Source organism: Urocitellus parryii, chromosome 11, assembly GCF_045843805.1.
Source record: "Urocitellus parryii isolate mUroPar1 chromosome 11, mUroPar1.hap1, whole genome shotgun sequence".
Classification (NCBI taxonomy): domain Eukaryota; kingdom Metazoa; phylum Chordata; class Mammalia; order Rodentia; family Sciuridae; genus Urocitellus; species Urocitellus parryii.
Window position 1 is genome coordinate 15,506,888 of NC_135541.1, and position 27,011 is coordinate 15,533,898.

General features: G+C 43.8%; 1 protein-coding gene across 4 annotated transcripts in view; it reads left to right on the forward strand.

Moving 5' to 3' along the window:
• Nucleotides 1-3,558: 3,558 nt before the first annotated feature.
• Nucleotides 3,559-27,011, forward strand: part of Arid1a (AT-rich interaction domain 1A) — a 76,649-nt gene continuing 53,196 nt past the window's right edge. For all 4 annotated transcript variants that reach the window (XM_026391624.2, XM_026391627.2, XM_026391625.2 and 1 more), the window contains exon 1: nucleotides 3,559-4,715. In XM_026391624.2, the coding sequence (XP_026247409.2) occupies nucleotides 3,594-4,715 (1,122 nt within the window). In that variant the 5' untranslated portion in view covers nucleotides 3,559-3,593. The remainder of the gene's footprint in view (nucleotides 4,716-27,011) is intronic.

The window sequence follows — 27,011 nt, forward strand, 5'->3', positions numbered from 1 at the left end:
TTTAAAACGTCTCCTCCAAAAAGGAGTGGGGGAAAGAAGGAAGGAGCCCCGAGTAGGAGCGCTCGATCTTTTGTTTGTGGAGTTTTGTATTTCAGACATTTAGGGGAAGCAAACTGCGAGAGAGGAAGGACTGTCCTCCCTGCAAACGTTTCCTTTTCCTAGCAAACCCTCCAGGCCCCGCTTCCACATTTTGCAGTTGACTGTGTGGGATTTTCATAGGTTGTTCCCTCATTCTCGGACCCAATCCATGTGCGCTGTGCAGCCGGATAAAATGAGAGCACATCCTCTGCCATTTTCAGTCGGTTTGTCCTGGCAGCCCTGCCCCCCTCCCTTGGCTGCCGCAGCCGCTGGGGTTCTGAGCCCAGAAACTCGGCCGGATCCGCGGGGCCGGAGGTCCAGTCCGCGTTTGCCGAGTGCCGTCGGGTCGGGCACCGAGATAAGAACTCTCCAGTGAGGGAGCGCGAGCGAGACTTTAGTCCGGTTTCCATGTCAACGATTCAGTCCATATTTGCCATCAGGCTGTTGGTGGCAGAGGCGCTTTCGGGAGGGGAGCGCTGTCCTAGTCCTAGTTCTCTAATCTGCGCCGGGATTCTTGAGCCGCCTGGGTGTGGGGTTAAAAGGCAGGGGCCGTGGGGGAGAACACTCCACCGAGGGGAGGACCCACGGCCCTGAGCCGGGGTCTCGCTGCTCGGGCCAGCCACGTGCCCGGCTCCCCCTCCCCCTTCCGCGTTTCCAGTGCCCCTAGGGAAAGCGGATGGGCCAGTTTCTAAGAAAGTTCCTCAGCCCAGCAGTCCCTAGGTTAGTGGTGTGGGTATCTAAAGATAGGAGTGGAAGAGAACCCCAAAAAACGAGTTCTAGAGGGAAAAAAATAAAGTAGGAAAGGAGAAATCCCACATCATTTCTCCCGACCCAGGTGGGTAATTTTTGTGCACTTTACCTTATTGCTAGATTACAATGGTGATTGTTTTCAAAATAGCGAGCCCACGTGTAGGGAAAGGGATTTTGGCGCTTTCTATATTTCACAGCCATTGAAGGACGGGGCTTTCTTTGGAGACAAATCCATTCTGGCTTCCAGATTTTCACTGGGCTCCAGGTTTCCCATTACACTCCAGCTCTGAGGAAAATGGCAGGGTAATTGCATGTAAAAAATTCCTCATTTGTGTGCAGGACTCAGGACTGTTTGCCAGCTCCAAGGCAGTTGATTAAATAGCCAAGCTCATTTATGAGGCAGCCTGTAATTTGGTTTCTAGGACCTAATGCTCCAGGAGAGTTGTTGCCTCTCAGGATTGTGAGTGAAAAGAGGGCATTGGTACATACCAGTCAATTGGATCTTCTTGGTAGGCTCCTTTGGTTCTTGGCTTGGGTGGGGTAGGCAAGCAGAAGGTTGGGGGGTACCATTCTAGATGAACAGGAAGGTTTTGCCTTGTATTGTAGTTTGGTCATTGGTTTCTTGGGGGTAGAAAAGAATTCAGGATTTTGGAATTATTCAGTGGGACCAATGACGTCAGAACTCCAGGGGCCTGCAATATCTCTAAGATAATGATTTAGTGGCCATAAAATCTCCACTTACAAAATCTGAGGAGGAAAGGGGCCCTGGTGCCTAGTGATGCTGCCCTGGGCCTTTCCCAGTGCACCCTTGGGCCTGGTAAGAAGTTAGAATCCCCTCTGGCTTCTCAAGCCTGTCGTGTCATAGCATTCCAAGTCAGCCTGGGGACTAAAGGACTGCTGCTGGGATTTGGTGATGTCTGCAGATCAGGAAAACACTGGGGTTTTCTATGAATGCCTTGATCTTTTCAGATAAACCTGGCCTTAGGGTCTCTTAGAATGTAATGTAAACTTTGAAGAATTTTTACACCTCAGGATAGAAAACAAATCTGAGTAGCCTCAGTTTCCTAAGTGACCTGTTTGTACCTTTTCTCTCTTCAAGAAGAAAATGGTTTCCATTCACTGCATCCCTCTTCTGCAGTAGTTTGTGTGAACACTCTGGTTCTGACAGTCCCTGGAGACTCTTCTGTGGGCTATTTAGTCCTAAAAGTCTTTGGAGACTGGGGCTATTGGTCATTATGGGCTAATTTCCCTTAAGAAGTAATAATGGAACTTGGGTTCTGCCAGAAGACTGTCCTAAGCCCCCAAAGTAGCTTCGGTGGTCACTATTTTAAGTCAGTGGTGAGTTGATCAGTTTTGATTTCAAGCCCATTCTGACACTCTGATCCTATTGTTGGATTTGCACAACTTGAGACTTTTTCTTCTTTTTAGGCTAAATAAGAGGCAGCTTGGGGACTCCACTTCATTTTATAGCCGCTGTCCTCTGCCTGCTGACCTGGGCAGTCCCCTCCCCTTGTCTTTCAATTCTGTGAAATGGGGATAATCCTGGACCTCATGCCCCCAAGGCCTTGTCAGGACCCGCTAATGAGGGCAGGGCAGTGGGAAAACAGATAGTCTGAACAATGATCATCCTTCCTTTGGGCTTGCCAAAGCGGGTGAAAAGCAGGGCTCACTCAGCTGGGTCTTTAGGGCAGGTCTGTAAAAGGCTTTGAAGAAGAAAAGTGCTGTAGAGACCCGGTCCGCTGCAGGGGGCCAGGCCTGGGCTGAGGTGCCCCGGGTCCCTGGCTCAGATCAATTTTGCAGGCGCGGGTAAAGTTCACGCTGCCCGCTCCCCTTGGTGCGGTCGGGAGAGAGGAACGCCAGGAGGGAGGTTGCGCAGGCTCCGGAGGGGCGCGAATTCCGGGCCGGGTTTTCTCCGTAGCCCTCGGCGGCGGCGCTGCCGAGCGAAAGCGGCTGAGGGCCTGCCGCCGCCTAGGCTCGTTCTCTCCCCTCCTCCTTTGTGAGGGGAAAGGAGCGAGTCCATTCCACTGCCTGCGCCCGCTCCGCGTTCCACTCCGGGTTTTCCAGGCGGCCGCGACGGCGCTGGGTAAAATGGCAGTGCTGAGCCTCGTGTCGGAGTGAGGGGGACTCGGAGGAGAGTGGGGCGCTCTAGCCGTTCAGTCCGGCCGCCCGCTAGCTCGCCCGCCCGCTGCTGCACAGCAGCCTCGGCCCGAGTCGCGGCCCGGGAGGGGAGGGAGGGCGCCCGACCGGGCCCGCGCTCCGACTCTACCTCCCGGCGCCCCGGCTGCTGCCGCGCGCCCTCCAGCCCGCCCGTCCCGGGTCCCCCTCCCCCCGCTCCCTCCCCGCCCCCTCCCCCTCGCCTCCCTCCCTCCCTCCCTCCTCCTTTCTCCGGCAGCAGAAAGCGGAGAGTCACAGCGGGGCCAGGCCCTGGGGAGCGGAGCCTCCACCGCCCCCCTCATTCCCAGGCAAGGGCTTGGGGGGAATGAGCCGGGAGAGCCGGGTCCCGAGCCTACAGAGCCGGGAGCAGCTGAGCCGCCGGCGCCTCCTCCGCCGCCGCCGCCTCCTCCTCCTCCGCCGCCGCCAGCCCGGAGCCTGAGCCGGCGGGGCGGGGGGGAGAGGAGCGAGCGCAGCGCAGCAGCGGAGCCCCGCGAGGCCCGCCCGGGCGGGTGGGGAGGGCAGCCCGGGGGACTCGGCCCCGGGGCGGGGTGGGAGGGGGGGAGAAGACGAAGACAGGGCCGGGTCTCTCCGCGGACCAGACAGCGGGGATCATGGCCGCGCAGGTCGCCCCCGCCGCCGCCAGCAGCCTGGGCAACCCGCCGCCGCCGCCCTCGGAGCTGAAGAAAGCCGAGCAGCAGCAGCGGGAGGAGGCGGGGGGCGAGGCGGCAGCGGCCGAGCGCGGGGAAATGAAGGCAGCCGCCGGGCAGGAAAGCGAGGGCCCCGCCGTGGGGCAGCCTCAGCCGCTGGGAAAGGAGCTGCAGGACGGGGCCGAGAGCAATGGGGGTGGCGGCGGCGGCGGAGCCGGCAGCGGCGGCGGGCCCGGCGCGGAGCCGGACCTGAAGAACTCGAACGGGAACGCGGGCCCTAGGCCCGCCCTGAACAATAACCTCACGGAGCCGCCCGGCGGCGGCGGCGGCGGCAGCAGCGACGGGGTGGGGGCGCCTCCTCACTCAGCCGCGGCCGCCTTGCCGCCCCCAGCCTACGGCTTCGGGCAACCCTACGGCCGGAGCCCGTCTGCCGTCGCCGCGGCGGCGGCCGCCGTCTTCCACCAACAACATGGCGGACAACAAAGCCCTGGCCTGGCAGCGCTGCAGAGCGGCGGCGGCGGGGGCCTGGAGCCCTACGCGGGGCCCCAGCAGAACTCGCACGACCACGGCTTCCCCAACCACCAGTACAACTCCTACTACCCCAACCGCAGCGCCTACCCCCCGCCCCCCCAGGCCTACGCGCTGAGCTCCCCGAGAGGTGGCACTCCGGGCTCCGGCGCGGCGGCCGCCGGCTCCAAGCCGCCTCCCTCCTCCAGCGCCTCCGCCTCCTCGTCGTCTTCGTCCTTCGCTCAGCAGCGCTTCGGGGCCATGGGGGGAGGCGGCCCCTCAGCGGCCGGCGGGGGAACTCCCCAGCCCACCGCCACCCCCACCCTCAACCAACTGCTCACGTCGCCCAGCTCGGCCCGGGGCTACCAGGGCTACCCCGGGGGCGACTACGGCGGCGGGCCCCAGGACGGGGGCACGGGCAAGGGCCCGGCGGACATGGCCTCGCAGTGCTGGGGGGCTGCTGCTGCTGCGGCGGCGGCGGCCGCCGCCTCGGGAGGGGCCCAACAAAGAAGCCACCACGCGCCCATGAGCCCCGGGAGCAGCGGCGGCGGGGGGCAGCCGCTCGCCCGGACCCCTCAGGTACACAGCTGAGTGGGGAGGGGGCTGGGGCGAGCGGGTCCGGGGGGTGGGTGGCGGCCATGGGGAGCAGGCCACTGTCGTGGGCTCCCCTCGGTCCCAGGCCCCCACTGCCGGGGAGCTGCCATTGTCTGGCTCTTCTCTCTTAAAATGGCTGCCTGTCTGCCTTCCTCTCCTTCCCTCCTTCAGCCTTTGTGTGGGGCTTTTCCAGAGGTGTCTACTGCGCTTCTCCCACTCCCCTGGTCCCTTCGAACTCCGGGGGGCCTTCAGGGGGGTGCAGGGCAGAGTGTGCCCGGAAGGGTCCAGCCAGGGTGAGGGGGTGCTGGGGGCTCAGGTTAGGGGAGTAGGCAGCGGTAGGAGCCCGGGAGTTGAACGGACATTTCTTTGCTCACCTGCCGCTCCTCTCTGTCCCCCATGCCTTCCTTGAGGCTGTTCCCCCGTGTGTGTATTCAAAGAGGGGCCCCTCGGGCTCGGGGGACCTCGAGGGAGGGCAGGGGCCTGTTTGGGGGCAGCTAGAGGCCGGCTGCGGTTCACCCAGGGCAGCCCGGTCCCTCTCCTGTCTTGGTCTCCGCTGGCCCAGTGGCCTGGGCTTCTCTCTGGAAGTGCTGGTAAACAGCTGAGTGATTGGAGTAGTAAGTGCAGATTGCTTTGGTTTGGGATTTGAATTATGGAGGTAAAATCCTTCTGTCAAAGCCAGGAGACAGTTGGTCTTAGGTTGACATCCTATCTGTGATCTGATTGGCTCCCCATCTCCTGCTCTTGGCCATTTATAATTGCCTCTGATGTAATGGTACAACAATCCTGATGAGCTCATAAACTTTTACACTCTGCTTTTCTGCCAGTGATAACCCAAACCATCGCTGCCACTATCTGCCTTTTATTCCAGAGCTGAAATTGGCTGTGACCTTGAGGAGGGAGGTTTAAGCAGCAATACTGTATCAGCAGGAGCAGAGCCCCAGACAGGCTGCCCTTGTTACATTGTGCCCGAAACAAAAGAGGAGGCAATGGCATTTTTCTTGTACCTTGGATTTATTTTGCTTGTTATGTTTTATGCAGCCTGAAATAGATTCTGTGTTGTCAGAACAGTAGCTGAGTTTTTCTCTACAATGGGTTTGCTGTTTGTTTTGGTTTTGTGACTTTCCTAATGGTATAAATGACTTCTTTGATGGCTCTGAAGATGCATTTGTCTTGAGTAATTTTGACGCTGTTCACTTGGAACTGAAATTATTTTACTGGGCTTTTTATTGAGTGGCAAATGTGTGTGTGTATGTGTGGGGGGCGTTTCTTGTTAATAATGATTTTTGTTTAGAACTGGAATCTCAGAGAATTTCACATTAGGTTAAAGTGTTGTGTTTTAAGCAAGGCTGGCCTCATTCTTTGTTTACATGTTGAATCTTGTTAACACTTTCTTTTGTTAATTGAACTTTAGGAGAGCAGCTCAATTTGAAAAGTAGCCCTAGTCTTTCATGCTCTTGATGAATTTTTGCCCTTTTCCTCAAGGCTTGGTTTGTTAAAATTTATGGTTCATTAAAAAGACTAGTTTTTCTGTTTTGTCATCAGTGATTTTAGAGCTTTGATTAATTTTTTTCTTTGCATTTGTATTTCAATTTTTTTCATCTTCCAAGGTATAAAGATGTGACCTACAGTGGCACTTAAGATTCACTTAGAAATTGCAACATTTAGGTACTTTTTAATACATCCTATTTTATTTGCATTTTGCTTTTCTTCTCTCTCCATCAGTGCTTGGGTCAGGGAATATTGGGTAGTCATGTATCTTTTCAAAGAGGGAAAAACAAAATCCTCCCTCATGCTCCCTTCGCCCAGCATTTGTTTTTGGGCCAAGAGGAGATTTTGTTTATATATAATTAATTAGCTGTATTCTTTCCCTATCCTAGAACTACTTTTCTACTCTTCTGTTGAGCTGGGAATTTTGAAAATAGATGTGTTAGGCTCTGGGCATAAAGCTTTGTGTCTTGAACTTCCCTGATGTTCTACATCTGGGTGAGAAATAAGAAAATGTTTGTTTTTCTACCACTTGGAGGATAGTTTTCTCTTAAAATGTACAATGTTCTCATTTCATTCTATAATCTATATGTTTCCCCCCTACTAGAAGAAATAATTTGGGGTAAGTTAAAGTTCATTAAAAAGCAAAATTGTTTTGAATTCTCTTGGGATTTTTTTTTTTTTCCTTTTTAAAATCAACTTTAGCTGTGTATTTTCTGTTTGTCAGTCATTAAATGAGTACTTTCTATGTGCTTGGGTACTGTGCCCTTTTCTGTCCTGGATAAATGATAATAGATATGGACCTTGTTGAAGTCTGTCAATGCTGCTGGTGGTAATTTTCTGATTCTCTTTTAATATCATCTGACCCAGCACCCTACATAACAGATTCTTACTTAATTTCAGTTTAGTTACCTACTCCCCTGAGACCCAGGGAATGAGCTGATAACATTCACTTGTGGAAGAGAGTGCAGCTTCAGTTGGTGGACTTCTTCAGCTGTGTGGCAGTAGTCTAGGTCAGGACTTTGTTCTGAGGTCTTTGCTGCTGGAGGATAAACTTCTTATCAAAACATGATGCCATACTCTTAAGTATTCTTAAATAACAGGATCTTTCTCCATTCTCTTTTCTGCCTAACTCCGTCTTATGGTAAGACTTCTTTTCCAACACGAGTAATATAGCTGAGGTGAAATGTTCTTATTTTACTGTGCCTTAATGAAATAAAGATTAGGTAAGAGCGTGTGTGTCTTATAGGAGCTAGCATAATTTCAGCGGGCAGACTTTTCCTTTATTTCTTCATAAGTGATATTGTGTCTCAAGGTGTCAAATCCTGGTACTGATGAAATGGTTTTAGGTTACTTATGTACTTGAACTTGATGTAAGGCTTTTTACTTTTAGCAGTAACACCTTGCAAGTAGTTCCAGTTTATTTTGGTAAAAAAATGAAATATGATAAGTAGTTCAAGATCAAGTTGGATATGATTATAGAAGTTTGGCTGTTAGTTTCTGCTGTGGAAATATCAAGAGATATTTCCAACTCCTGGGAAACAGAGGAATCCTGGATTTATTATGGGAATGCCTACTGGCAGAAATTCTGGGCTGGCTGAAATACAGGACTCTTGGAGCTCTCTCAAGTAGGAGGGACCAGGAAAACCACACTGAGATGGCACTTTAAATTGTGGGGGCCTCGTGTTTCTCTACCAGTTTGTGAGACAACAGGGAGTGATGAGAGATGGGATGGTGGTGTGAGGAGAGAAAGTGGCCAGGTGGGCTTCTTGTGTATTAATTCCTGTGAGGACTTTTTTATATTCCTCCCTTTGTGTGGGACAAAGTAACCATGACAAGTGGCACGTGCTCTAACAAGAGGTCTCTCATTGCATTAAACATTCATATGTTGAATTGACTCCTAAAAGGTGTGGTGTCCACTACTTTAGGCCATTCACGAAGAAGTTAATGAACTTTTTTAAAAAATGGGAATAGGCTAACAAAGTAATAGATTGTTCCCTTTGTTAGTCTTGTCCCCCAAAAGAGTGTATTAATTGGCTTCAAATCTCAAAAATTCTAGAAGCAATTGATGCATGTGAATATGGTTAAAATATGGTATTCAAAATAAATTGGCACCAAATAATTCTTTCCTGCTAGTAAGTTGTGATATGTGGGGCTCTGAAATGGAGTCTGGATACTCTTAATTTTTATCTGTGTTTTTCCTTGTTTAGATTGGTCGTTATCATTACTGATACCCACTGAATTGTGTGCTGCTTGGTGGTTAAGGGTTAAAGAGTCCAGGTTTCAGAGGAGGAGGAGTGTGGGAGCATGGGTTCCATATGCAGCTCCAGATTAAGCTGTGTTAGATGGGGCAAGTCATTTGCCTTTTGTTCATTTTCTCCTCATCAGTAAGATGAAGTTTTACTGTGATGGTTCGAATCTGTCTATGTTTACATAACCGGCTTATTGTAAGGGTATTCTTACCTATCAGTAGGGGTCTTAAGACCATTTTTCGTCTCTTGGGTTTGAGGAACTCATTGTTGTCTCCTGAGGATTCACAGGAAAAAGCTCTGAACAGTTGGGTGCTACAGTGGTCTGTCCACCTTTACAGGAAAAGACCTACCAGACTGTTTCCTTAAAACTATTTAATCTGTTTGTCATTGGTCATTTCACCTATCTGATTTTATTTATTTACCGTACTGGGGATTGAACACAGGGACACTCTATCACTGAGCTACATCCCAGCCCTTTTTAAAAAATTTTTTGAGACATGGTTTTGTTAAGTCATCCAGGTTGGCCTTGAACTTGTGATCCTCCTGCCTCAGCCTCATGAGTTGCTGTGATTACAGGCCTGTACCATTTACTGCACATGATTGGCTGGTGGTTTTAAAACACTGAACAGCAACCGAAAAATTAGGCAGAGACCATTAAAGCAAAACTTAAAAACAGTTGCTTCACTGTCCCCAGAGGAGACTTTATATTTGGGGGTGAATTTTTTGAGGGGTAAGGAGATGTGGGGGGTGGTAGAGGTAGCATTTAGCTCTCAGACTCTAGTGTTTGGGCAGGTCTAGGTCTGGTTTGGGCAGTTGGTTGTAATCCAAGTGCCTGGACTTGTCCTGTAAGTTTTGCTGAGAGAAGACCAAAAGTTTCTGAGCCTGGAACAGGAAAAGCTAAGTGTTTTCAGGGTCCATTCATAGGTATATTTCTTTTCTCATACCCGTGATTTAAAAAACTACATGGTATGGTTTGCATGTAGTCCTGGAAGTACTGTTCTTTCTTTTCTCTAGCATATCTGAATTTCCATTTTTTTCTCCTCATGGCTTAGTAGTTTAGAAGTGTAATTTAGGCTTATTAGAATTGTGCTATAAGGAAGCTTCCCTTTATAAAGGAGGGGGGAAGGGAGAAGGAAAGGTGTTTGACAATTCTCTGCTTGACACAGCAGCTTCTTCCTCTCTAAAGGAACCAAATGTTTCAGAGCTTTGTGTAAATACTTGCTGAGCTGTCAATATGTACCCAGGAGGTTTCTGTAGTTAAGATGTAAAAGGCTCTATAGAATGTTTGACAGGAAAATTAATAAACAGTTTTCAAGCAAAGATAATACTAGTCACCTCATGTGGAAGAATAAAATAATATTGGCAAAAAAGACTTAGGGATAGAGAAGAGGGCAGTGCTGGGGGGCAGGGAGCATAGAGATAAGGAGAAGGGATCTAAAAGATATCTGAAGTAGAAAGATGTCTTGAAAGTGAAACCACTGTGACCCTGGCTGCATGTTAACTTGTAGGCACATTGTAATTGCTGGGTGGGGTGGTGCAAGCCTGTAATCCCAGTGACTCTAGAGGCTGAGGCAGGAGGTTCACAAGTTCAAAGCCAGCTGAAGCAATTTGGCCAGATTCCTAAGCAACTTGGTGAGACCCTGTCTCAATATGAAAAAAAAAAATAAAAGGGATGGGGATATGACTTGGTGGTTAACACCCCTGGATTAAACCTCAGTTCCCCGCCCCTGCTCTCCCCCAAATCAATTACAATTAAATAGTGAAAATAAACAGAAGTTTGGAAAAAGTTCCTGATTTTCCACAGTAAATTAAATATAAGCCAAAAGCTTGGTTTATTAGAGTTTAAGTTTTAAAACCTTGTTCCTTTAGGAAGGTGTTGTAGTTTGGTGAGATGTTTTTGGGGTTGGGTTTGCATTTTTGGAATATCAGAAAGGAGAAAAAAGATACTGCAACTTAAGTGTAGTCTTTACCCTCTCCTCTGCAGACTGTAGTCCACTACCCAAATATAACTATTCACAGTTCTTACTAGACTTCTCTGCATTACTTATACATGTTAACATTAATGCCCCCTGGCTTCTGAGTCAATACAAAGGCCCTATGTTGGGGACCTCGCTAGATCCTTTTTGAAGAGTTATGTGGGTAGATTTAGTCTTTGATTTTGAATTTCCATTTTAGGATTAAAACATTTTGGGGCCCCTTCAGTGACACATTCTTTTTATGGAGAAAGAAGAATAATCTTTGAATATTTTAGCTGTCTGCCTGTGGTACTCTGGTAGCTTTGTGAGATGACCAATGAGCCTTCTCAGTTTCCTTTCTCTCTCTCCTTTTTTTTTTTTTTTTTTGTTGGTGGTGGTACTGGGAATTGAACCCAGGTCCTTGCACATGTTAGACTGGGTGGTAGAGCACTTGCCTCTTTTTAAACTAAATCTACCTGGGCCTGGTGGGTGCACACTTGAAATCCCCATGACTTGGGAGGCTGAGGCAGAAGGATCACAATGTTAAAGCTAGCCTCAGCAATTTAGAAAGATCCTTAGCAACTTGGTGAGACCCTGTCGTAAACAAAAAAGGTCTGAGGATGTGGCTTAGTGTTTAAAGCACCTCTGGTTCAATCTCTAATATAAATAAATAAATAAATAGATATCCACTGACTTTGATACCACATTTCTTCACAAGAAGTATTTTTTTTTTAAGCAGTGTTCTGGAAGTGCTTTTTTGGATTTAGCTACTTAGATAGTAGCAGGGGATAGAAACATAATTATGGCCCTGACCAAAATTTTTAGATTTAGCTATCTTGTAAGGACTATCAGCTTATTTTAAAACAAAATCCAAAAACTCAGTTCAACACATACATTGGTTGTCTAGTATTGCCAAGGCCTTTCTCAGTAAGATGATTGGTAAGGGTGTTAGAACTTCAGACTTATTGCTGAGAGCATTGTTTCAAGGTCAGGGAGCTCTGGAGATTCTAGTGGGGGTGGGAAATACTCCTATTTAATTCTAATTGGGTTCTAGAAAGGGGTTTAAAAGAAAGGAGATATCTGCTTTAGAGGAATTTGTTTTTCATGGAGAAGTGTGCTTATGTGCTCACATAAAACTTAACAAAGCAAGTTTTTATAAATGTATATAGACAAGCTGGGTGCTGTGGTGCACTCCTATAATCCCAGTGCCTCAGGAGGCTGAGGCAGGAAGATCCCAAGTTCAAGGCTAGTCTCAGAAAGTTAGTGAAATTCTGTCAAAAAAAATTAAAAGGGTTGGGGATGTAGCCTAGTGGTAAAGCACCCCTGGGTTCAATCCTTAGTACCTAAATAAATAAATGTCTATAGACCAAGCTAAATACATAGGCTGAAGAAATTCAGAGTAATCAGAATTGGGCAGGGTTAACCTGGGACAGGTTTTCTAAAGTATTTGTGAACCTAAGCATTGAAGAAGGAGAAAATTACAATGTTAATTTGCCTTTTATCCCTAAAGCCACTCTAAGTCCAGTGAGCTTTACAAAATCCAGATTGCACAACCATCCCTATATCTGTAGTTGTCTCAATGGTCTGTTGACTTTGAGAATATGGACTCTAACCATGAAATTCTCTGAAAAAGTGGTTCTTGTGACCATTTAGGACCTTTGGTACAACTTGCTAAGTTCTTGGCCAGTGCTTATTTGTAGTAATTGTGAGTTTGGAAGGTCCTGTCACCTTCAGAGTTCTGTGTTCTGGGCAACTCTGCAGTGGTGGTGGTTCAGCTTTTGTTGATGAGCCTGGACTTTTTCCTTTCTCCTCAGAAACAATAGTCATGAAGTACCTATTGGGATTCTTATACTGCTGTTATTTCTAAAGAGCTTGGAGTTGTGCTCAAGCAGAGTTGCTTCGATTAGACCTTGTATTGAGGGTTGATGGGTTGGATAAGCCTGCAAATATGTGGTTTGCCCATCTGTTCATAGAAATGGCCTTTAATATTGTTTTTGATTAGGTTGGCTGTGGCCAAGAAGTTCATAAATGCTGCAAACACATGCTTATTCCTTATGGAGCCTGTGAAATGTGGTGGTTTAGGGTTCTCTTTACCTGCTGGTCTGTGTATAGTTGGGCCTGGCATTTGTCAAGGGCCAGTAGTGCATGCCTAACAACTGAGAGTTCATGGGGTATTCAGTTCCAGGCTATAACAGTGCTTCCTCCTGGAAGAGAACAATGAGTGACACTGCACCAGCGTGGAAGTATGGAGTCTTGAATACAGCATTCTAGTGTAGAAATTTCTCTTTCAACTTCTTTTGACTTCCATTTTGGCATTTTGCAAAAGTGGGTCTTTAATAACTCAGAATTGGGCATGGATGCTGGTTCATCTGCCATGGACAGTAGATGTGTAGGGCCTCCAGATGAACTCTAGTTAATTGCAGGTCTTTCAGGAATTCAAGTTAGAGTGAACATTGACTTAATGGCTTTGACTGGCTCTTCCCCGAAATTGCCTCTCCCCCCATTTAAGTAGAAGAAATTAGTTCTTTATTGAATGTGAAGAGACATCTGAGTGAATTTGTTTGTTTTTGTTACTTACTTGTGCGTAGCCAGAAGATTGTCTTGGGACAGGTTGAGTCTTTATTTCCCAGTGGCTTCTGCATTTTCTAAGGGTGGACTGGAATGGGAAGAAGCCTATTGCCAAGAATGCATTCCAGCATGCTGCAGAAAAGGAAATTTGATCTCTAAAATGTTGACTTAGTGTTGGTTATGGTACATATTAGAAATCACCCAGTAATCCAGGACAGATTTTTGTCGCCCTCCAGGAAGTTATATTGATATTAAATACTAAGAGCCTGGGTATAGGGCTGGGTGCTCTGCAGGCCCAGAGCACTGCTTGAATTGCCACCCATATGAAGAGGAAGTGTGCCATGTGCCTTTTTCTCTCGTTTGCATTTGAGCTTCTTTATGGCTTTGTTAATTCTGTGTTCCCAAGACTGCAATGTTAGATATTAGACTTTCTCCTCCCTTGGCACTAGCACATTAATGATTTTCCGTGGCTCATCACCAGAAGCCAAGATTTTTGTATGCTTTTCACCCTTGTTAGCTTTCAGCTTGTTTGTTTATAGGCATCTCTATTAAAATTAACCCTCCCTTCCTGCTAAAATCTAGCTCCAGTATGATGGCATTGGGGGAGCTTGGGGGGGGTCAGTGTGATGTCTGTCATTTAAATAATCCATTTGCTGTGTGCTTGTTATTTTTATTTTCCTTGAGCCCAGCTTGCTTGCTGTGCATGAGTGCATTTGGGCCCAGCTGTTTACTTTCAACTGATTTAAACCTGGTGTACTTTGACTTTAAGAAGACTGTAAATTCAGCCACGTGGTAGAGGATTAAAAGTGACATTGTGCTGGTTGCATCCTTAAGGAGGAAACAGTAATGTCTTTGGGTTCTTTTTTTTTTTTAATGTTTTTATTAGTTGTTGATAGATATTTATTTATTTATTTGCGGTGCTGAGAATCGAACCCAGTGAGTCTCACATGCTACGCAAGTGTTCTACCACCGAGCCCCAATTCCAGCCCCTAAAAGCATGTTCTTAGTGATTTTCCCATTTCTGGGATTGACATTAGAGTTTTCTGCTGTCCCCAGAGAACAAGTCACCAGGCCAGAAATGCTGGGAATTAGTTGTTGTTCATTATCATACCTTCTGTGGCAAATACAGGTGGCTTTCTCTCTTGCCCTTTCTGTTCTGTTCCTGAGGTGGTAGAATTCACAGGTTGGTCCAGCATTAATTAGTTCAGGAGTCTGAAACTCTTTATAATTCAGGTGTGGATATCTTGCCTTTCCTTTTTAAACTTCTAACTTTTTACCTGTTTAGTAATTTGGGCTGCTAAAGAAAACTGTATTGTGAACAATTTGGTTAACAATTATTTAGGTAGTTTGTGCACAATGTTGTCTTGAGATAAGATCCTCTCTTAGAAATAAGATCACGTTATGGGTAAGTATTCATGATAGCATGTATTGGAGTGCTTACTTGTGCTAACCATTGTTTGGTTCTGTTAGGAATTTCCTTATTTAATCTTCAAAACTCTAGAAGAGGTGGATTCTATTATTCCTCTTACTTCACATTTACAAAGAGTTTCAGATTCCTGAACTAATGCTGGATTAACCTGTGAATTTCACCATCTCAGAATAAAAAATATGCTCTAGGGAAGAGTTGGGATATTTTTTATTTTTTATTTATTTTTTTGCTAGGCAAGTACTCTTACCACAAAGCCACATCCCCAGGCCCTAGAGATTTAAAAAAAATATATATATTTAGTTGTAGATGGACATAAAATCTTTTATTTATTTATTTATGGTGCGAGGATCAAGCCCAGTGCCTCTCACATGCTAGGCAAGTGCTCCACCACTTAGCTATAACCCCAACTCAGAGTTGGGATTTGAATCAAGGTTTGTCTGATTCTCTAGAGCTGTGACATTAATATACAAAAACATATACACATAAATTTGTGTATGTACACACATTTTGTAGTGCCAAGGATGGAATCTAGGGCTTTTTGTATGCTAGGCAAATACTCTTAACACTGAGCTATACCCGAAACTAAAATTTTGCTTCTCCAAAACAAATGATTCAAACACTAGGACTTATTGGGATGACATTTTCCCAATTGCCTGAAACTCTTAAAATAAGGTTAAAAACTGAAAAGGTTTGATTATATTTTGTTATTTGTTTGTAGTACTGTGGATTGAATTCAGGGATGCCCTATCGCTAAGCCACATCTCCAACCCTTTTCATTTTTTATTTTGAGACGGATCTTGCTAAGTTGTTGAGGCTGGCCTCAAACTTGCAATCCTCCTGCCTAAGCCTCCCAATTAGCTGGGATTACAGAATGTGCACCACTGTATGTTTTAGTTAGAATTTGATATCATGCCTAGACCTTGGTTTTGTCTGCCTCTTACATTCAGGGTTTTGATTGTCTTGGTTTCTGATGATAGTCATGGCACTTGGTTTATAGTTGCCTTGTGATTCCAACAGTGAGAGAGCTGTCAACATTTAGTCCTCAGGTCTGCTTCTCAGGAGAGATCTTTGAAATTACAAATCAGGCTGTAAATAAAATTGGTCTAAGTGAATGACTTGCATTGTGGAAATGTTTGCAGAGTAATTTCACTTTCCAGAAACTTGGAGTATTCATTGGAAAGGAAGATATTATTGTCTTAATTTGCCACTTGGGGAAAGTGAACACATAAGGTTAAGTGTCATACGTAAAGTTTCATAAGAAAGTCAGCTCTAAAACCTAGTTTTAAATTTCCCTTAAGCTTTGTGACTTTAGGCAGGTCATTTAACTTACTGGAATCTATATTTTCTCAACTGTATGATGAGGAAAAATATCTACCTACAGGCTGTAGTAAGTATTAAATAATATATGTACAAGTGCCATTAGTTTGTCAAATAAAATTCTTACGTGACTTCTGAGTGGTAGACTACTGCTTGAGAGAATTGAGTGGTAAAAGAAAATGTTGATCTTTACTGAATTAAAAATGATCTCATTGTTCCTAGCTTCATTTGAGTTGTATTAATGATAAAAACAAACAAACAAAAAAACTAAGGACTGAGGTTTTAGCTCAGTGGTACAGTGCTCGACTAGCATGTCCAAGACCTTGGATTTGTAACCCCAGCATCATCTCTTCCCTCCCAAAGCCTCAAATTTTATTAAGACCATTTGTTCTAGTTTGAGAGATAATTAGTACAGTGGTTCCCAGATTACCTGGGTTGTATTAAAAAATGCGAATCTTCAGCCCAAACCTACTGAATCCAGAATTCTGGCAGTATTGTTTTTAACAAGTCCTTCAGGCTGGTATGCACACTCATGTTTGAGAACTACTGGGTTTATTCATTTACTTGCTACTGGGATGCAGGATATATCTGAATTACCTGAAGACTTCTTCTGGTTAACTACAGAGTGATGTCCACTTAAGGTGAAAGAAAATATAACTGGATGGAAAAAATGCTAAAAGTTCTTGCGGCTAGGGATTGTATTAGTCTGCTTGGGTGGCTATAACAAAATACCATAGACTGGGTAGCTTAAACAATAGTCATTTATTTCTCACAGTTCTTTAGGATAGAAGTTCAAGATTAAGGTGTTAGCAGATTTGCTTTTTGGTGAGAGCCCTCTTGACTTGTAGACATCTTCTCATTGTGTGCTCACATACCATCTCATTCTAGGAGAGGAAGCCCTCTGTCTTTTGTTCTTATAAGGGTGCTAATTGTGTTGGGAGCCCACAGTCATGACCTAATCTAAACCTAATTATATCCCAAAGGCTCCACTTCCAGATACCATTAGGTGTCTGGGTTGGGATTTCAATTTATGAATTTTAGGGATACACGTATGTTCAGATTGTAACAGGAGAGATTATTTTTGAGATGAATCTTTTACTATGCAATGATGGTAAATTTTAGTGAAAAAAATAATTTATAGAATTTGGGGGTTCCCTGCCTCCCATTTTTCTTTCTCTTAGTTCTTTGGAGAGATAGCATAAGAATAATCTGAATCTATGGTCCTTGGGTGTTTAATGAAATTGGAAAAGATTATATTTTAGACTGGTGACTGGTGGTCCTCAAGTGTGAGTGATTCAGTAAATTTTGCCTAAGAGGGTGATTCCCAAAAATGTCATCTGAAGACCGGTGTCAGAGCGCTATTTGAATGGTATGATGTCCTTTCTGCCTGTGTTGGCCACCTCATCTGAGAACAGGGCCTTTGGTGATCTGGTGATTTCTTAGTAACCTCTTTCCCTCATCCCCAACTCCCCAGTTGCCAGCCTGAGTTACTATGAATTCCTCTCCTTCTGTTCCTTGTGAAATTCTAGTAAGTAAACCCTCTCATCAGAATCCTGACAAGTCACCCCATCTTTGAAGTAATGAGACCACTCTGAGGAATTGACATTAGAATCAAGGCTTGTCTTCTGTTGCATGACTTAATGAATAAGGGTTATGCTTGGCATAGAAATGGTCAGGTAATCATTAACAGTTGAAGACCAAAAGGCAAACCAGTGTTCTTGTTCACTTGGACTTCATGAAAATCTAATGTTTCTATATCCTTCCCATTAAAACCAAGTATCATAACACCTGTTTTTCCTCTCCTGCCTGAGAAATGTAGCTGTGATTACTGAAACCTGGCTGCAATGAAGGCAGTGGTTTTCAGGAGATAGAATGCTGACAGTTTTATCTGTGAATTGATGTTTGTATATTCAGATGTATACTTTAGTAGGGAGTCTTTTATGTGTGCGTGTTTTAACTCACATTATAATCCTTCTGCCTTTTAGCTTTATTTTCTCTTTTTTAAATTCCCTTTTTCATTCTCTCACTGGTATCTAACTCTTCTTATAAGTAGTACGAAAAGTACACGGAAACGGTCAGTAAATTTACCACCCAGAGCTGGTAAAAGGCCTGGAGAAGCGATTTATACCACTTTTGGAACAATTTCATTTCTGAGAAGATTCCTACTATCTGCTTACCTCTGTTGGAAAGGCCTGGGTAACTGGAGGCTGAAAGTGCCTTCCTTTGTCCCACAAATAGGTTGGTTGGTTTGTTTATTTTTTGGTACTAAAAGTTGAACCCAGGAGCACTCAAGCACTGAGCCACCCCCCTCCCCTGTCTTTTAATTAATTATTATTTTTTTGGTACCGGGGATTGAACTAGAGGTGCTCAATCACTGAGCCACATCAACAGTCCTTTTTTGAATTTTATTTAGAGACGGGGTCTTGCTAAGTTGTTTAAGGCCTTGCTAAGTTGCATAGGCTGTCTTTGATCCTCTTGTCTTAGCATCCTGGGCTGCTGGGATTATAGGCATGCACCACCATTCCTGCCCAAACAGAGGTTTTTAAATGGTCTCTCTCTACCTCTTCTCATTTTTCATTTTATTGCTTTTGGTCTGGAGACAGATTTTTAGTCCTCCTCAATCTGTTTTTGAGGTTCTATTGGCCCAGGACAGATTTGTAACATTCTTGTTTTTCTTTCCAGTTTGTGATTTGAATCCTCTGCTTTCCCAGAGCAGCTTTGAACTGGCTTCTTTAAAACCCCAACTTAAAATCTCAAGTGACCAATACTGCTTTCATTATGGTATTTTGGGTAAAGTAAAATGAGATTGAGATAGTTGGGCTCACTCACCAGACACATATACCAGTGGAAAATTCTGGTGCCTTGAACAAGAGAATCTCAAAAGAGTATATGAACCAAAGCAGAATGGGGGGTGGGGGTGGGGGAGGGCAGAGGGTTAGATGTTGGCTACACTTCCATAGCTGAGTATGCCAAGTATCCATCCCAATGTGATTATAGTAGTAAGAGTGCAAATAAAGAAGAGAGTCAATAAGCTTCTAAAAGAAGCTGGTAACCTTGTCCCATGTATTTCTGGTTTAAATCACGAAGCCAGGCCAGGTCTCTTATACACATTTGTCTGGACAATGGTATGCAGGAGATTGTTAGCAACATACATTTATGGCTTTGAAAAGTGCTGGGGAATTTGCACACATCTATGGTTTTCCATTCAGTGAATTGCTGACCTTAAGTCCTAAAGATCTGGAGGCATGTTGATCTTAATAAGATTTGTTTATTAAGGTTGGGTCATTCCTTAACTTACATAATTGTGCCAGTTAAGGGTAGAATTGGGGGTCCTAGAGAAAGATATTTTGGGGAAGTGGTTCAAGGCCATGCTAGAAATTAATGAAAAAATCGCATGGTATTATTGCTGCCACTTGGTGTCTTTATCAAAATACATCACTTGATTGGATTGATGTACAAACATGACTACAAAGGAATCCCTGACTGCATGTAAATTAGGTCCCTTTATCACAGTGTTGTGTCACAGAAACATTTTTTAGCATAGAAAGAAAAACTTCAGCAGAAGGTAGAATTATGTAGAGAACTTTAGTATCTTTTTGTATAATCTTGGAATAACCAGACCAAGTTTGGAGTTTTATACATAAAATAAAAGTATGGGAGAAGGGGTTGGGGATTTAGCTCAGTGGCAGAGCACTTGCCTAGCATGCACAAGGCCTGAGTTTGAAAAGAATATGTGAGAAAGCAAATTCTCTTTAAAAAGAGAAAGCAAATGAGGTCTTACAGTTTTATGGTTAAGAGGCAGTTGTTGGCCTTTACTTATTTTGGAGCACTTACCTGCAAATCTGTTTGACATGGAAGAGGAAGGAATTTTAGAAATTAATTAAGAGAAACAAGTATGAATCAAAATAGTATTATCTGTGCTGAAAAACTGGAACATACACTCCTGAGTAAAGCTGTTTGTAAGGTAACACCTTTCCTCTCTACATATTCCTTAAATGTACTGTATCATTTAGTGATAGATGATGACAATTAACTTGGGTGTAAGGACACCAAAATACTGCCCCACTTAATCAGGCTTGTGGTCCATCTACACTAAGGCCCTTTCCTTAGTAGAAGAATCAGAGAATGGTTTGTGGTAGGAAGGTGCCTTATTTTGGTGTCACCCCTTACTACATCCTATGGGTAATAAGGTTTGTACTTTAATTTTTGAGCATGTGCTGGGATATAGTGCACCAACCAGTCTTTTTTAGATACCATCAAGATATCTCAGACTTTGGTCATATTCCCCATTTCAGGATAAGAACTTTTTTTTTCCCAGTAGAAAACAGGTTTTATTTTGTAAACATTAATGTATTAAAAAGAATATATATAATATACATTATACATATATTATTTTTATTTGAATTGTATATATGAATTGGATGTTATAACTTTTTTTTAATCGTTAGAGGTATTTTCACCGAACAAGGTTGACTGGTTACCCCAATATTACAGCGAATATAGTCCAAGAGAGCATTTAAAAAAAAATTCTTTATTCATTTGGGATATTTGTTCTCTGAAGAGTGGGTGGCAAAGATTTTCTCCCATTCTATAGGTTATCTCTCCATTCTAATTGTTTCCTTGGTTGTACAGAAGGCCTTAAATTTGATGCTATTTGATTTATTGATTCTTTATCATATTTCCTGAGCTATAGGAATCCTATTCAGGAAATCTTTGCCTATGCCTGTATGTTGAAGTGTTTCCCCAGTTATTTCTTTGAATAGTTGCAAAGTTTGGATCTAACATTTTGGCCTTCAATCAATTTTGAGTGTATGTTTGTACAGGCTAAGAGATCTGGATCTAGTTTTCTTCTATGAATGGATATACAATGTTTCCAGGACCACTTGTTTATAAATAGACTTTCTATTCTTCAATGTATATTTGTTAGTTTTGTCAAGAGCATGATGTCTATAGCCATGTGGAATTACCTCTGTGTCTTCTACTCTGTTAGGATAAGAACTTTTTCAGTGCTCACCTAATTGTCTAATCTAGTTGCTGAAATGTTGTCTAAGGTATAAAATAGTTGCCAACATAAGAATCATATGGCATAATCTTTTTTGAATAACCTGTAAGCATCTACCATATGCTAGTTGCTTAAATTAATACAACAGGTGCTTATTGAGCTTCTGTAATGCTATCAGGCAGTGTGTTGTGAGCCTAAGAGTCAATTCTTGCCACTGTGGATTACTTTCTAGTGGGGAAGAAATATGTAAGCAAATGACAAATAACTATATCATTATAATTATAATAAATGCCCTAGAGGAAAAGTATCACCTTTGGTAAATTGTCTTCTAACTATTGTTTAAAATGAGTTTTTATGTTCATCTTGGCTAGTGGGTGGCTTTGCACTGTTAAGCTCGAGGGGTGGGTTCTGGTCAGTTCTGACTCCCTTTCCCTTGGCTGCTCCAGGGTCAAATGTTACAGGAAGTCACCCATCTGAGGTGTAAGGGGCTGGGTCACTGTTTCTCAGCAAGGCTTTTTGTGTGGAGCTGTATTGCAGGATGTTTGGCATTCTGCTCCCCAGGTAATAAATGCTAGAAGCATTATAGCATCACTGTGATAACCAAAAAAAAAAAAAAAAGCACTTTTTAAAATACATTTATTTCTAAACAATTCTCAGTGGCTGGTATTGCCCCAGTTGAAAACTATTGGCTGTACTGTCAGAATTCTTGGAAGGAGTTATTGAACAAATTCCTCTGGGAGAACAGACTGAAAGTAGGTGGTGCTTGAGACTTGGACTGGCCAACCTTTTTGGTGTCTGACTTGAGTGTTCATGTTTTTTAAGTAGGTATTTTGAAACTCTGCTTTCAACCCCATTCTGCCTTTTCTCCTGTTGAGGGTGGAGTGGGAAGTCTGTTGTGTACTTCATGGACTGGCACTGTAACAAGCATTTTCACATAATGTATTTAAACTGTCTCCTATTTTTTTTTTGGCGGGGGGTGGGGTGGTTACCTGGGATTTAACTCGGGGGGCACTTGACCACTGGGCCACATCTCCAGCCCTATTTTACATTTTATTTGGAGACAAGGTCTCATTCAGTTGCTTAGCACCTCTCCATTGCTGAGGCTGGCTTTGAACTGGCGATCCTCCTGCCTTAGCCTCTCTGGGATTACAGACATGTGCCACCATGCCTGGTTTCCTATCTTTGTTAAACACAAGTTTTTCTGCCCCTCGCCCCCCACTGGGATCGAACACACCGACTCTACCACTTAGCTACATCCCAGTTCTTTTTTGGGGGGTTGGGGGGTACTGGGGATTGAACCCCAGGCACTCAACCACTGAGCCACATTCTCAGCCTTATTTTGTATTTTATTTAGAGACAGGGTCTCACTGAGTTGCTTAGCACCTCACTGTTGATGAGCCTGGCCTTGAATTTGCGATCCTCCTGTCTCGGCCTCCCTAGCTGCTGGGATTACAGGCGTGAATTACCATGTCTGGCCCCAGTTCTCTTTTTAATTATTACTTTATTTGGAGACAGGGTCTTGCTAAGTTGCCCAGGCTGGTCTCCAACTTGCTATATCCTCTTGCCTCAGCCTCCTCAGTCGTTGGGATTACAGGCCTCCTCCAGTGTACCTGGCTAAATGTAGATTTTTAATTCCTGTTTTACAGATGGTTCTAATGAAATGACTTGTTCAAAAGTGGTGTCAAATCCTGTACTTTTCAAAAAGAGTAACCTTATTTGATTGCCTAGTTTCTAGTTGTCCACTTTGGGCTCTTGGTCTTGAGTGTATGGGATCAGATGTTAATTGTTTTGGTTTCTGCACTTTACTATCAGAAATCAGACTCATGTAGGATGGTAATTGCTAAAAGGTGCTGGAGGATACAGCAGTGAATTAAACACATGTAGAAGTATACCCCTTGGAGTTTATATTATAGTCCAGAACATGAACATTAAACAAAGTAAGGGAGCTGAGAGTGTAACTCAGTGGTACAGATTTTGCCTAGCATGTTCAAGGCCCTGGGTTCAATCCCCACTTTAAAAACACACACACACACACACACACACACACAAAAACCACTTTGTGTGCTACGCTGTGTGTCAGGAGAAAATGTTAATCAGGACCAAGTATAGAGGTGTGCAGGGTTAAAATTTTTATTTGGGAGGAAAAAAAATAAGTTTTTCAGTTGGAGGAATCAGTGACTACAAAGTCTGATTCTGGAGACTGTCCAGCTAGATTCAGGCAGTTTCCCATGTCCTTCCCCGGTGCTGCCTGCCCTTCCCCCCCATGGTTGTGGCTTAGCAGTAAAGTGCTCACTTAGCATGCAGGAGGCCCTGGGTTGGATCCTCAGCACCACACCAAATAAATAAATAAGAACTATTGTGTCCAACTACAATTGAAAAAATAAGAAAAGTGTCCCCCTCCTTGTTAACTCACTGTATTCAACACCCCACCCCACCCCCAATCTGTGGTTTTGCTTTCTGCAATTTCAGTTCCTATAGTCAACTGCTATTTGGAAATATTAAAGGAATACTCTATATTTCTGAAAGACCATATATTAAATATATTTTTCTATTTTATTAGTTACTGTTGTTAATCCCTTACTGTGCTTAATACGTAAATTAAACTATCACAGGTGTGTATTATTGTATTTTTGTATAGGAAATAACATAGTATATATGGTGTTTGGTACCATCTGCACTTTTGGAGGAGGGACTACTGTATTGTTATATTTATTCTCTTGATGAGCAAACTGAGGGACAGAGAAGTTGAAGGCACTGCAAGGCAGAGCTCTTAAACCACTGCCCCTGACTGGCAATGTAGGTCCCAAACCATTTCCTCTCAGTAGGAACAGGGCTGAGAATTGCAAGGTCCATAGAGTTTCATTTTCTCATTATCTTTCCTTTCCTACTTGAAAGTCTATTTTGTAAACTCTGTCTTTCTGGAACTTGTCTTGAAAGTAATCCATATTGTGTGCTACACTGTATGTCAGGAGAAAATGTTAATCAGGACCAAGTATAGAGGTAAGCAAGAGAATTAAAGTATATACTCTGTATATGTACTCAATGTGAACACATCGGGGACCAGGTACGGGAATTTGGGGAAGCTTGTCTTACTGAGAATGCTGCTCATTTCGAAATTTGAGAGTCTTAGGTGCATTCTTGATTTTTTTTCTGTTAGCCAGTCACTGCTCTCTTCAGATCATTGCTTGGCTAAGGAATCAACATGTATCTGAATTACATATGCTCCCTTACTAGACAGGAGAATCTCCTGAGATTAAAAATCCAGATTCTTAGCCATCTTGGAGCTGTTGATTCAGAATCTGGAAAGTAGGATTGGATTGTGTAGTCTAAGAGGTTGGATTACAGGCTGGTTCACTGCACTGAACTGCACCTCACCAGTGAGGTCTTTTTTTGTTCCCCCCAGGAAACTGGTCTGAGAACTGAGATTGGAACCTTAAGTGTTCTGCCTCTCAGTTTAGTGTTCTTCCTACCATGTTGTACTGCTGCCTTACTCCTGAGAATTATAAAGAAGGGGATGTTTAATTTTATCAGATGGCATTTTTGATTTCTGCTTAATCATTATCTTGGGGCTTTACTATTGTTTTTAGAGTCCTGAATTATAAGCAATATATACCCAAAGGGGAGTTTTTTTCTAAACAAGTTGTTTAGAGGCTTTTATAATTTGTTAGAAATAGGGAGGAACTGGTTACCTGAGTCTGGTCATTAAAAAAAAAAAAAAGTGATCTTCATTATTTTAGGAAGAGCCTTCTTTTTGTAAAATGTGGCTAATGAAAGTGTTATAGAGGAAAAGAAGGATTTTACCATTTGTTGGGAAGTTCATTAGTTTCAAGCTCTAGCTGCTTTGTTTCAAGTGTTCTTTCTGATGCCAAATAAGAAATAGAGAAATACCAGCCACCTGGTTGTGGTTTTTCTGGCATGCCTCTTAGGTGGACAGCTGTGAGGTGGTTATTACAGTTGGCTCTCATAATCTGTTTGAGTTTTTGTTAGATGATTTGATGACTCTTCCCCTTTTGGTCTCCTTTTTCTAACCTTAGTGAGTTTTCTCTAATCTTCTAGTCAGGAAGGATAGAGCACAGGAGCCTAAATACTCACCAGTGAGGTCTTTTTTTGTCATTCTGTTTCACTTTTGCAGTAGTATGGGTTGGAAGGTCCTGAGGATGAGGTCAAACCCTTTTGGGGGTTTCCTCCGGTTGGTTCTTCAGGAGATATATTGGAAACGGGAAAATTTTTATTCTTAAGCTCGGAAACTTATGGAAGTTTCAACAGATTAAAAACAAGAAAACTCTTTTTGGGGTAGTAGTTTCAAACTAGTTCTTGGTTAGTTCTCTCACCAGAGACAGAAAAATCTTGTTTAGAACTTGAATGAACCAGAACTAGAATGAAAGAACTGTTTTCCATTTTCTGAAGTAGAAAATTGGGGTGTGGTTCCCAGTTGATGCATGAGTGATGAGAATCTTAGGTCAAGTGTATTTGATTTCCTAGGTCGGGTATTGATACATCTGATGAGATTATAATTCTGTTATCATTTTAGCTTTAAGAAATCTTTAATGATGTCTGGTGAGGCCAAATAAGAGGTTAGGGATCTCTTATTGTCCTGGGTCACATAAACAGTCATGTTTCCCTACTGTTTAAAAATAAAACGAGATGAAGTTGGTCTCCTTATTATTAGGAGACAGGGTCTAGGAGAACTAAAATGAGTAGGATTCTAAAGAGTTTCTCTTCAGTTGGGGTATAGAGGTCTTTGACTAGTCTTCAAAGCCATGACTTGCTTGAAGAGGGGGAAAAGGAAAGAAAGAAGAATGGATAGGATTAGGGGCTATTAGATAGTGATGTCTGTGGCTGAGGAAGAGAGGGACAATGGGAATGCTTAATGCTGGTCAACTTATGTGTATGAGTGTACAGAGAGTGTTTTTTTGTGGGAAGTCTACTTTTAAAAATCTTAGTCCTGAAATCTAAGTGAGCTCCTTGGAGCTGGCAGGAAAGTGAAAGCTTGTTGGTTGGGAGAGGCCTTAAGTTTTATACTTGTCCCTGCTGCAGTGCCCCTTAACAGGAGAGGGTCCCTATGGGAACTGGATCAACAGCTGCCGCCTGTCCCTGGAATCACAGGAAGCGGAGGCTGGGTGCCTTTGTATAGGAGCTCCGCCGCCAGACAATAGTTTGTGCTGGCGGGGCCATGTGGCGAGTCACGTGACCTGGGGCTGTTTTCTGCTGGGGTCCTTACCCATCTGTTCTCTCGGCTCTTTCTGGGTTATCAGGCGCCAGTCCAAGTCCTCCCAGGCAGCCAGCTTCATGGCCAGAGATTACGAGCACTAACCTTCCTGGCAGGGGCGGTGTGGCTTCGAGTTTATGCAGATTAGCCATGTGTTTCTCACTTCAAGGCGTTCCACAGGAAAAGCCTTTTCCTGTGTTTGGCTCTCAGTGGGCGGTTCCCAGCTTACTGTACTGGGACTCGGCAAGCAGCAGGCATGCACGAGAGGGATCACAGTACACTGGCCCCCCTCTCCTATTCCACCTCCAGTGCTACGTCACCACAACACAACCACTCGCGCTCTCATACTGTTGGTGTCATTCATTCGGTGCCAAGATTGCTTTAAAAAATTCCCTTGGCCCCAGTTCAAACAGGAGTACAGCTGGGATGTGTTAGATTTTAGGCAGTCTGCCCTCAATTTGAGATGAGTTATAAATAGCAGTGCCGACTTCCTTAACTACCGCTCTCCGAGGTAAAATGCAGGTTAATTACTGTGGGAATCAATTAGGGGGTTCTTTCGGTTAAAGAGCCAGAGATGCATTTTTTTATTGTTATTATTAAAAGTCATACAACAAATCTGGCCAGGATTAAATTGAAAGTGCAAGAAGTAAGAAATAATATTTAACTGTCTAAAATCCAAGGTTATGGCTCTGGTTTATACTGGCCCCCAACTATTTGACATTTAGGGTGACAGAGCAAGTAAGTGGTGGTCAAGATTTCTCCTTTCTGATGGACACCTTTTTGGCAGTTCCTGGCTCCTTTCTCTTTACTCTTTATTTTTAGTCTTGGCCCTGTCAGGTACTGATCTGACCCTTAGAGCTGCTACTTTGGCCAAGTAGCATTATCTTTGGATTGGGCCTAGGGCTTTTCTCTTGGACTTTTATATCAGAATTATAATTTTCTCTTCCCTGCTGCCACTACTACATGAAATGTTTCATTTTAGAGAATGATATATCTCATCTGTCTTCTCTGTTCTCTTCTCAGTCACTCATGGTCAGATGGAGAATTTTGCAAGTCTGTTTAAT